Here is a 13,193-nt window from a genome sequence, read left to right as displayed (position 1 = left end):
GTGCTGCACTGTCAGAGGGTCAGTACTGAGGGAGTGCTGCACTGTCAGAGGGTCAGTACTGAGGGAGTGCTGCACTGTCAGAGGGTCAGTACTGAGGGAGTGCTGCACTGTCAGAGGGTCAGTACTGAGGGAGTGCTGCACTGTCAGAAGGCCAAGACAGATTGAGTGCTGCACAGTCAGAAGGCCAAGACAGAGTGAGTGCTGCACTGTCAGAAGGCCAAGACAGAGTGAGTGCTGCACAGTCAGAAGGCCAGTACTGAGGGAGTGCTGCACTGTCAGAAGGACAGTACTGAGGGAGCACTGCACGGTCAGAGGGTCAGTAACGAGCGGGTGCTGCACTGTCAGAGAGTCCGTACTGAAGGAGGGCTGCTCTGTCAGTGGATCAGTGCGGAGGGAGTACTGCATTGTCAAAGGGTCAGTACAGAGCAAGTGCTGCAGTGTCAGAGTGTCAGTACTGAGGGAGTGCTGCACTCTCTCGGGTAAATACTGAGGGATTGCTGCACTGTCAGAGGGTCAGTACTGAGGGGGAGCTGCACTGTCGGAGGACCACTGCTGAAGGAGTGCTGCATTGTCAGCGGGTCAGTGCTGAGGGAGTGCTGCACTGTCAGTGGGTCAGTGCTGAGGGAATGCTGCACTTTCAGCTGGTCAGTGCTGAGGGAGTGCTGCACTGTCAGCGGGTCAGTGCTGAGGGAGTGCTGCACGTCAGAGGGTCAGTATTGAGGGCGTGCTGCACAGTCAGAGGGTCAGTATTGATGGAGTGCTGCTCTGTCAGAGGATTGGTACGGAGGGTTTACTGCAATGTCAGAGAGTCAGTGCTGAACAAGTGCTGCACTGTCACAGGGTCAGTACTGAATGGGTGCTGCACTGTAAGATGGTCAGTACTGAGGGAGTGTGCACTGTCAGATGGTCAGTACTGAGGGAGTGCTGCACTGTCAGATGGTCCGTCCTGAGGAACTGCTGCACTGTCAGAGGGTCAGTATTGAATGGGTGCTGCACTGTAAGATGGTCAGTACTGAGGGAGTGCTGCACTGTCAGATGGTCAGTACTGAGGGAGTGCTGCACTGTCAGATGGTCCGTCCTGAGGAACTGCTGCACTGTCAGAGGGTCAACACTGAGGGAGTACTGCACTGTCAGAGGGTCAGTACTGAGGGAGTGCTGCACTGTCAGAGCGTCTGTACTGAGGGAGTGCTGCACTGTCGGAGGGTCAACACTGAGGGAGTGCTGCACTGTCAGAGGGTCAGTACTGAGGGAGTGCTGCACTGTCGGAGGGTCAACACTGAGGGAGTGCTGCACTGTCAGAGCGTCTGTACTGAGGGAGTGCTGCACTGTCGGAGGGTCAACACTGAGGGAGTGCTGCACTGTCAGAGCGTCTGTACTGAGGGAGTGCTGCACTGTCAGAGCATCTGTACTGAGGGAGTGCTGCACTGTCAGAAGGCCAGTCCTGAGGGAGTGCTGCACTGTCAGAATTTCCAGTATTGAGGGAGTGCTGCAGTATCAGAGGGTCAGTACTGAGGTTCTGCTGCACTGTCAGAAGGCCGGTACTGAGGGAGTGCTGCATTGTCAGAAGTTCCAGTACTGAGGGAATGCTGCACTTTCAGCTGGTCAGTGCTGAGGAGTGCTGCACTGTCAGCGGGTCAGTGCTGAGGGAGTGCTGCACTGTCAGAGGGTCAGTACTGAGGGAGTGCTGCACGTCAGAGGGTCAGTGCTGAGGCAGTGCTGCAATGCCAGAATTTCCAGTACTGAGGGAGCGCTGCACTATTAGATGGTCAGTACTGAGGGAGGTCTGCACTGTCAGAGGGTCAGTACTGAGGGAGGTCTGCACTGTCAGAGGGTCAGTACTGAGGGAGTGCTGCACTGTCAGAGGGTCAGTACTGAGGGAGTGCTGCACTGTCGGAGGGTCAACACTGAGGGAGTGCTGCACTGTCGGAGGGTCAACACTGAGGGAGTGCTGCACTGTCGGAGGGTCAACACTGAGGGAGTGCTGCACTGTCAGAGCGTCTGTACTGAGGGAGTGCTGCACTGTCGGAGGGTCAACACTGAGGGAGTGCTGCACTGTCAGAGCGTCTGTACTGAGGGAGTGCTGCACTGTCAGAGGGTCAACACTGAGGGAGTGCTGCACTGTCAGAGCGTCTGTACTGAGGGAGTGCTGCACTGTCAGAAGGCCAGTCCTGAGGGAATGCTGCACTGTCAGAATTTCCAGTATTGAGGGAGTGCTGCAGTATCAGAGGGTCAGTACTGAGGTTCTGCTGCACTGTCAGAAGGCCGGTACTGAGGGAGTGCTGCATTGTCAGAATTTCCAGTACTGAGGGAGCGCTGCACTATTAGATGGTCAGTACTGAGTGAGTGCTGCACTGTCAGAGGGCGAGTACTGAGGTTCTGCTGCAATTTCAGAAAACCAGTACTGAAGGAGTGCTGGACTGTTAGAAGGCCAGAACTGAGGGAGAGCTTTACTGTCTGAAGGCCAGTACTGAGGAAGTGCTGCACTGCCAGAAGTTCCAGTACTGAGGGATGCTGCACTATCAGAGGGCCATGTACTGTGGGAGTGTTGCATTGTCTGAAGGCCAGCCCTGAAGGAGTGCTGCATGTCCGAGTCTCAGCACTGAGGGGCTGCTGCACCGTCAGTCGGCAGTAATGAGTGACTGCTGTGCTGTCGCAGGTTAAGGACTGAGGGAGTGCTGCACTGTCAGAAGGCCAGTACTGAGGGAGTGCTGCACTGTCAGAGGGTCAGTACTGAGAGAGTGCTGCACTGTCAGTGGGTCAGAACTGAGGCAGTGCTTCACAGTCAGAGGGTCAGTACTGAGGGAGTGCTGCACTGTCAGATGGTCTGTACTGAGTGAGTGCTGCACTGTCATAAGGTCAGCACTGAGGGAGTGCTGCACTGTCATAAGGTCAGCACTGAGGGAGTGCTGCACTGTCATAAGGTCAGCACTGAGGGAGTGCTGCACTGTCAGAGGGTCAGTACTGAGGGAGTGCTGCACTGTCAGAGGGTCAGTACTGAGGGAGTGCTGCACTGTCAGAGGGTCAGTACTGAGGGAGTGCTGCACTGTCAGAGGGTCAGTACTGAGGGAGTGCTGCACTGTCAGAGGGTCAGTACTGAGGGAGTGCTGCACTGTCAGAGGGTCAGTACTGAGGGAGTGCTGCACTGTCAGAGGGTCAGTACTGAGGGAGTGCTGCACTGTCATAAGTCCAGTACTGAGGGAGTGCTGCACTGTCACAAGGCCAGTACTGAGGCAGTGCTACATTGTCAGAAGGCCAGTACTGAGGCAGTGCTGCACTGTCACAAGGCCAGTACTGAGGGAGTGCTTCACTGTCAGAAGGCCTGTACTGAGGGAGCACTGCACGGTCAGAGGGTCAGTAACGAGCGGGTGCTGCACTGTCAGAGTGTCCGTACTGAAGGAGGGCTGCTCTGTCAGAGGATGAGTGCGGAGGGAGTACTGCATTGTCAAAGGGTCAGTACAGAGCAAGTGCTGCAGTGTCAGAGTGTCAGTACTGAGGGAGTGCTGCACTCTCGGGTAAGTACTGAGGGAGTGCTGCACTGTCAGAGGGTCAGTGCTGAAGGAGTGCTGCACTGTCAGAGGGTCAGTGCTGAAGGAGTGCTGCACTGTCAGAGGGTCAGGGCTGAGGGAGTGCTGCACTGTCAGCGGGTCAGTATTGAGGGAGTGATGCACGTCAGAGGGTCAGTACTGAGGGCGTGCTGCACAGTCAGAGGGTCAGTATTGATGGAGTGCTGCTCTGTCAGAGGATTGGTACGGAGGGTTTACTGCAATGTCAGAGAGTCAGTGCTGAACGAGTGCTGCACTGTCACAGGGTCAGTACTGAATGGGTGCTGCACTGTCACAGGGTCAGTACTGAATGGGTGCTGCACTGTCACAGGGTCAGTACTGAATGGGTGCTGCACTGTCAGAGAGTCAGTGCTGAACGAGTGCTGCACTGTCACAGGGTCAGTACTGAATGGGTGCTGCACTGTCACAGGGTCAGTACTGAATGGGTGCTGCACTGTCAGATGGTCCGTCCTGAGGGAGTGCTGCACTGTCAGAGGGTCAGTACTGAGGGAGTGCTGCACTGTCAGAGGGTCAGTACTGAGGGAGTGCTGCACTGTCGAAGGGTTAGTACTGAGGGAGTGCTGCACTGTCAGAGGTCAGTACTGAGGGAGGTCTGCACTGTCAGAGGGTCAGTACTGAGGGAGTGCTGCACTGTCAGAGGGTCAGTACTGAGGGAGTGCTGCACTGTCGGAGGGTCAACACTGAGGGAGTGCTGCACTGTCAGAGCGTCTGTACTGAGGGAGTGCTGCACTGTCAGAGCGTCTGTACTGAGGGAGTGCTGCACTGTCAGAAGGCCAGTCCTGAGGGAATGCTGCACTGTCAGAATTTCCAGTATTGAAGGAGTGCTGCAGTATCAGAGGGTCAGTACTGAGGTTCTGCTGCACTGTCAGAAGGCCGGTACTGAGGGAGTGCTGCATTGTCAGAATTTCCAGTACTGAGGGAGCGCTGCACTATTAGATGGTCAGTACTGAGTGAGTGCTGCACTGTCAGAGGGCGAGTACTGAGGTTCTGCTGCAATTTCAGAAAACCAGTACTGAAGGAGTGCTGGACTGTTAGAAGGCCAGAACTGAGGGAGAGCTTTACTGTCTGAAGGCCAGTACTGAGGAAGTGCTGCACTGCCAGAAGTTCCAGTACTGAGGGATGCTGCACTATCAGAGGGCCATGTACTGTGGGAGTGTTGCATTGTCTGAAGGCCAGTCCTGAAGGAGTGCTGCATGTCCGAGTCTCAGCACTGAGGGGCTGCTGCACTGTCAGTCGGCAGTAATGAGTGACTGCTGTGCTGTCGCAGGTTAAGGACTGTGGGAGTGCTGCACTGTCAGAAGGCCAGTACTGAGGGAGTGCTGCACTGTCAGAGGGTCATAGAAACCCTACAGTGCAGAAGGAGGCCATTCGGCCCTTCGAGTCTGCACCGACCACAATACCACCCAGGCCCTACCCCCACATATTTTACCCGCTAATCCCTCTAACCTACACATCCCAGGACTCTAAGGGGCAATTTTTTTTAACCTGGCCAATCAACCTAACCCGCACATCTTTGGACGGTGGGAGGAAACCGGAGCACCCGGAGGAAACCCACGCAGACACGAGGAGAATGTGCAAACTCCACACAGACAGTGACCCGAGCCGGGAATCGAACCCGGGACCCTGGAGCTGTGAAGCAGCAGTGCTAACCACTGTGCTACCGTGCCAGCCCTCTCTCAGTACTGAGAGAGTGCTGCACTGTCAGAGGGTCAGAACTGAGGCAGTGCTTCACAGTCAGAGGGCCAGTACTGAGGGAGTGCTGCACTGTCAGAAGGCCAGTACTGAGGGAGTGCTGCACTGTCAGAGGGTCAGTACTGAGGAAATGCTACACTGTCAGAAGGACAGTACTGAGGGATTGCTGCACTGTCAGAAGGACAGTACTGAGGGATTGCTGCACTGTCAGAAGGCCAGTACTGAGGGAGTGCTGCACTGTCATAAGTCCAGTACTGAGGGAGTGCTGCACTGTCACAAGGCCAGTACTGAGTGAGTGCTGCACTGTCAGAAGGCCTGTACTGAGGGAGCACTGCACGGTCAGAGGATCAGTAACGAGCGGGTGCTGCACTGTCAGAGAGTCCGTACTGAAGGAGGGCTGCTCTGTCAGAGGATGAGTGCGGAGGGAGTACTGCATTGTCAAAGGGTCAGTACAGAGCAAGTGCTGCAGTGTCAGAGTGTCAGTACTGAGGGAGTGCTGCACTCTCGGGTAAGTACTGAGGGAGTGCTGCACTGTCAGAGGGTCAGTGCTGAGAGAGTGCTGCACTGTCAGAGGGTCAGAACTGAGGCAGTGCTTCACAGTCAGAGGGCCAGTACTGAGGGAGTGCTGCACTGTCAGAAGGCCAGTACTGAGGGAGTGCTGTACTGTCAGAGGGTCAGTGCTGAGGGAGTGCTGCACTGTCAGAGGGTCAGTACTGAGGGAGTGCTGCACTGTCAGAGGGTCAGTACTGAGGAAATGCTACACTGTCAGAAGGACAGTACTGAGGGATTGCTGCACTGTCAGAAGGCCAGTGCTGAGGGATTGCTGCACTGTCAGAAGGACAGTACTGAGGGATTGCTGCACTGTCAGAAGGACAGTACTGAGGGATTGCTGCACTGTCAGAAGGACAGTACTGAGGGATTGCTGCACTGTCAGAAGGCCAGTACTGAGGGAGTGCTGCACTGTCATAAGTCCAGTACTGAGGGAGTGCTGCACTGTCACAAGGCCAGTACTGAGTGAGTGCTGCACTGTCAGAAGGCCTGTACTGAGGGAGCACTGCACGGTCAGAGGATCAGTAACGAGCGGGTGCTGCACTGTCAGAGAGTCCGTACTGAAGGAGGGCTGCTCTGTCAGAGGATGAGTGCGGAGGGAGTACTGCATTGTCAAAGGGTCAGTACAGAGCAAGTGCTGCAGTGTCAGAGTGTCAGTACTGAGGGAGTGCTGCACTCTCGGGTAAGTACTGAGGGAGTGCTGCACTGTCAGAGGGTCAGTGCTGAAGGAGTGCTGCACTGTCAGTGGGTCAGTGCTGAAGGAGTGCTGCACTGTCAGCGGGTCAGTGCTGAAGGAGTGCTGCACTGTCAGAGGGTCAGTGCTGAAGGAGTGCTGCACTGTCAGAGGGTCAGTGCTGAGGGAGTGCTGCACTGTCACAGGGTCAGTACTGAATGGGTGCTGCACTGTCAGATGGTCCGTCCTGAGGGAGTGCTGCACAGTCAGAGGGTCAGTATTGATGGAGTGCTGCTCTGTCAGAGGATTGGTACGGAGGTTTTACTGCAATGTCAGAGAGTCAGTGCTGAACGAGTGCTGCACTGTCAGAGGGTCAGTACTGAATGGGTGCTGCACTGTCAGATGGTCCGTCCTGAGGGAGTGCTGCACTGTCAGAGGGTCAGTACTGAGGGAGGTCTGCACTGTCAGAGGGTCAGTACTGAGGGAGTGCTGCACTGTCAGAGGGTCAGTACTGAATGGGTGCTGCACTGTCAGATGGTCCGTCCTGAGGGAGTGCTGCACTGTCAGAGGGTCAGTACTGAGGGAGGTCTGCACTGTCAGAGGGTCAGTACTGAGGGAGTGCTGCACTGTCAGAGGGTCAGTACTGAGGGAGTGCTGCACTCTCAGAGGGTCAGTACTGAGGGAGTGCTGCACTGTCAGATGGTCCGTCCTGAGGGAGTGCTGCACTGTCAGAGGGTCAGTACTGAGGGAGGTCTGCACTGTCAGAGGGTCAGTACTGAGGGAGTGCTGCACTGTCAGAGGGTCAGTACTGAGGGAGTGCTGCACTGTCAGAGCGTCTGTACACAGGCAGTGCTGCACTGTCAGAGATCAGTATTGAGGGAGTCTGTGCTGTCAGAGGGTCAGCACTGAAGGAGTGCTGCACTGTCAGGCAGTCTGTACTGAGGGTTTACTGACCCTCCAACAGTGCAGCACTCGCTCAGTACTGACCCTCTGACCATGCAGCAGTTCCTCCGCACTGATCCTCTGACAGTGCAGCACCCGCTCGTGCCTGACCCTTTGCTGTGCAGCACTCCCTCAGTACTGACCCTTTGATAGTGCTGCACTCAACGTGTCTTTTCTTGGGCGTGCTGTATTATCGGAGGATCACTGCTTAGGGAGGGTTGCACTCTTAGATGGTCAGTACAGAGCTACACTGTTGGAGGTCATTACAGAGGGAGTGCTGCTCTGTCAGCGGGTCAGTCCTGAGGGAGAACTGCAATTGGTCTATACTAGGGGTTTCCTGCACTGTCAGAGACTCAGTTCTGTGGGAGTATTGCACTGTCAGAGGGTCGATACTGTTGGAGTGCTGAACTGCCAGAGGGTCAGTACTCAGGCAGTGTTGCACTGCCAGAGGGTCAGTACTCAGGCAGTGTTGCACTGCCAGAGGGTCAGTACTCAGGCAGTGTTGCACTGCCAGAGGGTCAGTACTCAGGCAGTGTTGCACTGCCAGAGGGTCAGTACTCAGGCAGTGTTGCACTGCCAGAGGGTCAGTACTCAGGCAGTGTTGCACTGCCAGAGGGTCAGTACTCAGGCAGTGTTGCACTGCCAGAGGGTCAGTACTCAGGCAGTGTTGCACTGCCAGAGGGTCAGTACTCAGGCAGTGTTGCACTGCCAGAGGGTCAGTACTCAGGCAGTGTTGCACTGCCAGAGGGTCAGTACTCAGGCAGTGTTGCACTGTCAGGGGGGCAGTTATTTTTTATTCATTCGTGGGGCATGGGCGTCGCTGACTGGCCAGCATTCATTGCCCGTCCTTAGTTGCCCTCATTCAGAGGGCAGTTGAGAGTCAACCACATTGATATGGATCTGGAGTCACATGTCCAGAGCAGGTAAGGATGGCAATTTTCCTTCCCTAAAGGACATTAGTGAACCAGGTGCTTTTTTCCGATAATCGACAATGGTTTCATGATCATTAGTAGATTCTTAAATCCAGATATTTTTTATTGAATTCAAATTCTACCATCTGTCGTGGCGGGATTCGAACCCCGAATCCCTAGAACATTCGCTGAATTTCTGGTGACAATACCATTAGGCCATCAATCTCAGGGAGTGCTGCACGGTCAGACTGTCAGCATGCACGGCACGCTACACAGAGTGTCAGCACAGAGCTGCACTGTCAGAGGGTCAGTGCTGAGGGAGTGCTGCACTGTCAGAGGGTCAGGACTGTGGGAGTGCTGCACTGTCAGAGGGTCAGGACTGAGGGAGTGCTGCACTGTCAGAGGGTCAGGACTGAGGGAGTGCTGCACTGTCAGAGGGTCAGGACTGAGGGAGTGCTGCACTGTCAGAGGGTCAGGACTGAGGGAGTGCTGCACTGTCAGAGGGTCAGGACTGAGGGAGTGCTGCACTGTCAGAGGGTCAGGACTGAGGGAGTGCTGCGCTGTCAGATAGTAATGAATGGGTGCTGCACTCCCAGATGGTCAGTACTGAAGAGTGCTGCACTGTCAGATAGTAATGAATGCACTGTCAGATGGTCAGTACTGAGGGAGTGCTGCAATGTCAGAGGGTCCGTACTGAAGGAGTGCTGCTCTGTCAGAGGATGAGTGCTGCCCAGTCGTTGGGCCAGGCCCAAGTGGGTGCTACACTGTTAGAGGATCAGTGCAGAGGAACTGCTGCATGGTCAGAGGGTCAGCACTGAGCACGTTCTGCATGGTCAAAGGGTCAATATTGCAGGCTGCTGCACTGTCAGAGGGTTAGTACTGAGAATGTGCTGCACTGTCAGATAGTCAGTACTGAGGGAGTGTTGCACTGTCAGATGTTCAGTACTGAGGATGTGCTGCTCTGTCAGAGGATGAGTGCTGCACAGTCTGACAGTGACCCTCTGACAGTGTAGCACTCAACCGGGATCTTGGGTTCATGTCACACTATCTGTAACGCCCACAACTTGCCTGGGCTTGCAAAATCTCACTAACTGTCCTGGCTGGAAACAATACACATCTCTTTAACTGTGCTTAACGCTCTCTCCACTCACATTATCTGTACCTTTCAGACTTGATTACCTGTAAAGACTCGCATTCCAACCATTATTTTATAAATTGAGTTCGTGTCTTTATATACCCTGTTTGTGAACAGAACTCCCACTTACCTGATGAAGGAGCAGTGCTCCAAAAGCTAGTGGCTTTTGCTACCAAATAAACCTGGTGTTGTGAGACTTCTTACTGTGTTTACCCCAGTCCAACGCCGGCATCTCCACATCTTGTTAGCTATCACAGAGTCCGGACTCTTTCTAATGCTGGCTTTTTCTGTTCCAGATGTTTACAAAGCAGTGGAAGTCAAGGCTGCCCAAACTGCAGACGTTCAGCTGTGAAACCCGGTTACGTGTGACAAGGACAACACACTAAATTCCTTCTTTATCTAATCATTCGCCAAGAGTTGGAGACTCTGAGGGTGGAATGACAAAAAGCCAGAAACAATACTTTGAGGAGCAATTAAGTGACTGACTGGAGCTGTATCAGGGTCAGCTCGCTCCCAATGGGTGATTAGAAGGCCAGTTCCGGACAGTAGTCAGTCAGTAATCAATGTGACAGATACATCCACAGGGACCCTCACCCCAGTTCAAGTGTTGAGGCTGATACCAACTCAAATCTGCAACCTGTTAATTAACTAATTAATTAATTAATCAGCCAATTAACTCTCTGATAATTAATGTATTCTACCAAAGCAGATTGGGATTCACTGAATGGAGAGCCTGTTTGAATGTTTGGAAAATGTTAATATCTCATTCAATTCTCAGTATGAACTCAGGAAGCGATTTGTCCAGGTTCCATCAACTTGTGTCACTAAAATGTCTACTTTCTTTGAAAGGTAAAATCCTGGGAATTCTGAAATAAAAACAAAAAGTACTGGAAATGCTCAGCAGGTCAGGTAGCATATGTGCAGAGAGATAGAGAGTAAGTACTGGATATTCCTCAATAGCTTAATAAACCTTTCTTCAGAACTCGAAAGGTCACAAGACCATGATCTGAAGTGTTAACTCTTTCTCTCCAGACACTGTCAGACCTGCTGAGATGTTGCTGTGTTTATTGTCATTTCCTGGCCTTGTTTTGAGTTTTGAATGAATTTATTTCCTGTGTTTGAAAGAGAAGGCAGTTCATGAAAGTCAATGAGGCGGGACAGCATCTCTGACTTTTAAAATCTTCTTAACCAGAAAATCCTTCCTAAATAAATCCCCTGACCTCACCATCACCCTCTACTGAACCCTTTGACCTAATCCTCGCCCAATACTGAACCCTGACCTCACCATCATCCAACACTAAAGCCTGACCTCCCCCTCACCCCCTACTAAACTCTCTGACCTCACCCTCACCCCGACTGAACCCTGACCTCATCCTCACCCGATACTGAACCCTGACCTCACCCTCTCCCCCTCCTGAACCCCTGACCTCACCCCCATCCCCTACTGAACCCCTGGCCTCACCCTCACTCAATACTGAACACCTGACCTCACCCTCACTCCCTATTGAATCCCTGACCTTAGCTTCACCCCTGCTGAACCCCAACACTCACACTCAACTCCTGACCTGGCCCTCAAATCCTGACCTGGCTCTCAACTCCTGACCTGGCCGTCAATTCCTGACCTTTCCCTTGCCCCCGACTTTGCTTTCTGCCCCTGACCTCACCCTGGATCCTTGACTCCATCTTCAACCTGACTCCTTGGTTTTCCTGGGTTCTCAATTTAATCTGTGTGATTGATGTTGTATTGTTGCTGAATTTTATATGGTCATTATCAGCTTTGATGTAAACACGTCAAGTTTATTTGTTGGGTGAAAATTGTGTGCCTTGTCTAGCCTGAATAAATTAGTCAGCATTAATGTGGGTGCTTTCTCCAAGTCTGAGAGGACAACCTTTCGGAGTCTGCTGTTCCTTGTGAAATCATCCTCTTTAGTGTCATAGACGTTTACAGGAAACAGGACTCTTCGGCCCAACTTGTCCATGCTGCCCTTTTTTTTAACCACTAAGCTAATCTCAAGTGTCCACATTTGGCCATACCCCTCTATACCCATCGTACCCATGTAACTATCTAAGTGCTTTTTAAAAGACAAAGTTGTATCCGCCTCTAATACTACCTCTGACAGCTTGTTCCAGACACTCACCACCCTCTGTGTGGAAAAAATTGCCCCTCTGGACCCTTTCGTATTTCTCCCTCTCACCTTAAACCTATGCCCTCTAGTTTTAGACTCCCCTACCTTTGGGAAAAGATGTTGACTATCGAGCTGATCTATGCCCTTCATTATTTTATAGACCTCTATAAGATCACCCCTCGGCTTCCTGCACACCAGGGAGAGAAGTCCCAGACTCTCCAGCCTCTCTTATTAACTCAACCCATCAAGTCCCGGTAGCATCCTAGTAAATCTTTTCTGCACTCTTTCTAGTTTACTAATGTCCTTTCTATAATAGGGTAACCAGAACTCTACACACAACTTCTGTATTCAATGTTCTGACCAATGAAACCAAGCATGCCGAATGCCTTCTTCACCACTCTGTCCACTTGTGACTCCACTTTCAAGGAGCTATATGAACATGTAACCCTAGATCTCTTTGTTCAATAACTCTCCCCAGTGCCCTACCATTAACTGAGTAAGTCCTGCCCTGGTTCAATCTACCAAAATGCATCACCTCGCATTTATCAAAATTAAACTCCATCTGCCATTCATCAGCCCAATGGCCCAATTGATCAAGATCCCACTGCAATCCTAGCTAACCTTCTTCACTGTTCACTAATCTTGGCATCATCTGCAAACTTACTAACCTTGCCCCCTAAATTCTCATCCAAATCATTAATATAAATGACAAATGACAATGGACTCTTCATTCAAATTGAACAGGTGCAGTTCAGCACAAGGTCATACATTTTGTGGGGAGGAATAGGAAAGTCACTACCCACATGGAAGGTGTGAGTCTTGGTGCTGTAGAAGAGAAAGGGACCTCGGTGTCCAAATTCACCAATCGCTAAAGATTGTGCCCTCGGCTCACAAGATCATAAAATAAGGAAACCAATCGTGAGACTTTATTCCTTGAGGAATAGAATTGGAAAGTAAACCTCGTTTACACTTCCACCAACCTCATGGGGAGTAAGGAGCATAATTCTGTCCAAATTTCAAAGCTTTCCCCAAAACCGAAGCTAAATTGACTGACCTGAAGTTGCTGACTTTATCCTGACACCAAAACTGCAATTTTTTTCAATTCCCCAGTTCTCTGACACAGCCTGGAATAAGAATTGGAATATTATGATCAATATCTCGGTAATATCAATTCTTACTCCCTGCTCTATATCTGTTTTCTCCTCTCTCATTCAAGCTTTGACAGCATCTGTTTCTTGATAAAGCCTGATATTTAAATGCTTATGGATTCATGTTTAGTTTAGCTGCCAGTCTCTTCTCGTACTCTCTCTTTGCATCTCTTATTTTCTTTTTCACTTCACCTTGCATTTTCTATGTTGAACCTGGTTCTTAATTGTGAAGAACTATCAAATTTACATGTGTCACATGCCACCTTTTTCTGCTCCATCTCGTTCCCAAACTCTTCTGTCATTCAGTGAGTTATTGTCCGGCCCTGCCTCAATCCTTCATGGGAATCTTGATTCTTTTCCTTGATTGGCCTGGGCCAGATCCCTCATCACCCCACTGAAATTGCCTCTTCTCAAATTAAGTAGTTTTGCTCTAGATTGTTCCTTGTCCATTTCC

General features: G+C 51.7%; 1 protein-coding gene across 4 annotated transcripts in view; it reads left to right on the top strand.

Moving 5' to 3' along the window:
• rapsn (receptor-associated protein of the synapse, 43kD) overlaps positions 1-12,852 on the top strand; it is a 129,759-nt gene extending 116,907 nt beyond the window's left edge. For all 4 annotated transcript variants that reach the window (XM_078220312.1, XM_078220311.1, XM_078220310.1 and 1 more), the window contains one exon: positions 9,762-12,852. In XM_078220312.1, the coding sequence (XP_078076438.1) occupies positions 9,762-9,834 (73 nt within the window). In that variant the 3' untranslated portion in view covers positions 9,835-12,852. The remainder of the gene's footprint in view (positions 1-9,761) is intronic.
• Positions 12,853-13,193: the final 341 nt, after the last annotated feature.

This window comes from Mustelus asterias, chromosome 9 (assembly GCF_964213995.1).
Source record: "Mustelus asterias chromosome 9, sMusAst1.hap1.1, whole genome shotgun sequence".
NCBI lineage: Eukaryota > Metazoa > Chordata > Chondrichthyes > Carcharhiniformes > Triakidae > Mustelus > Mustelus asterias.
This window is presented reverse-complemented; position numbering and strand designations above follow the sequence as displayed.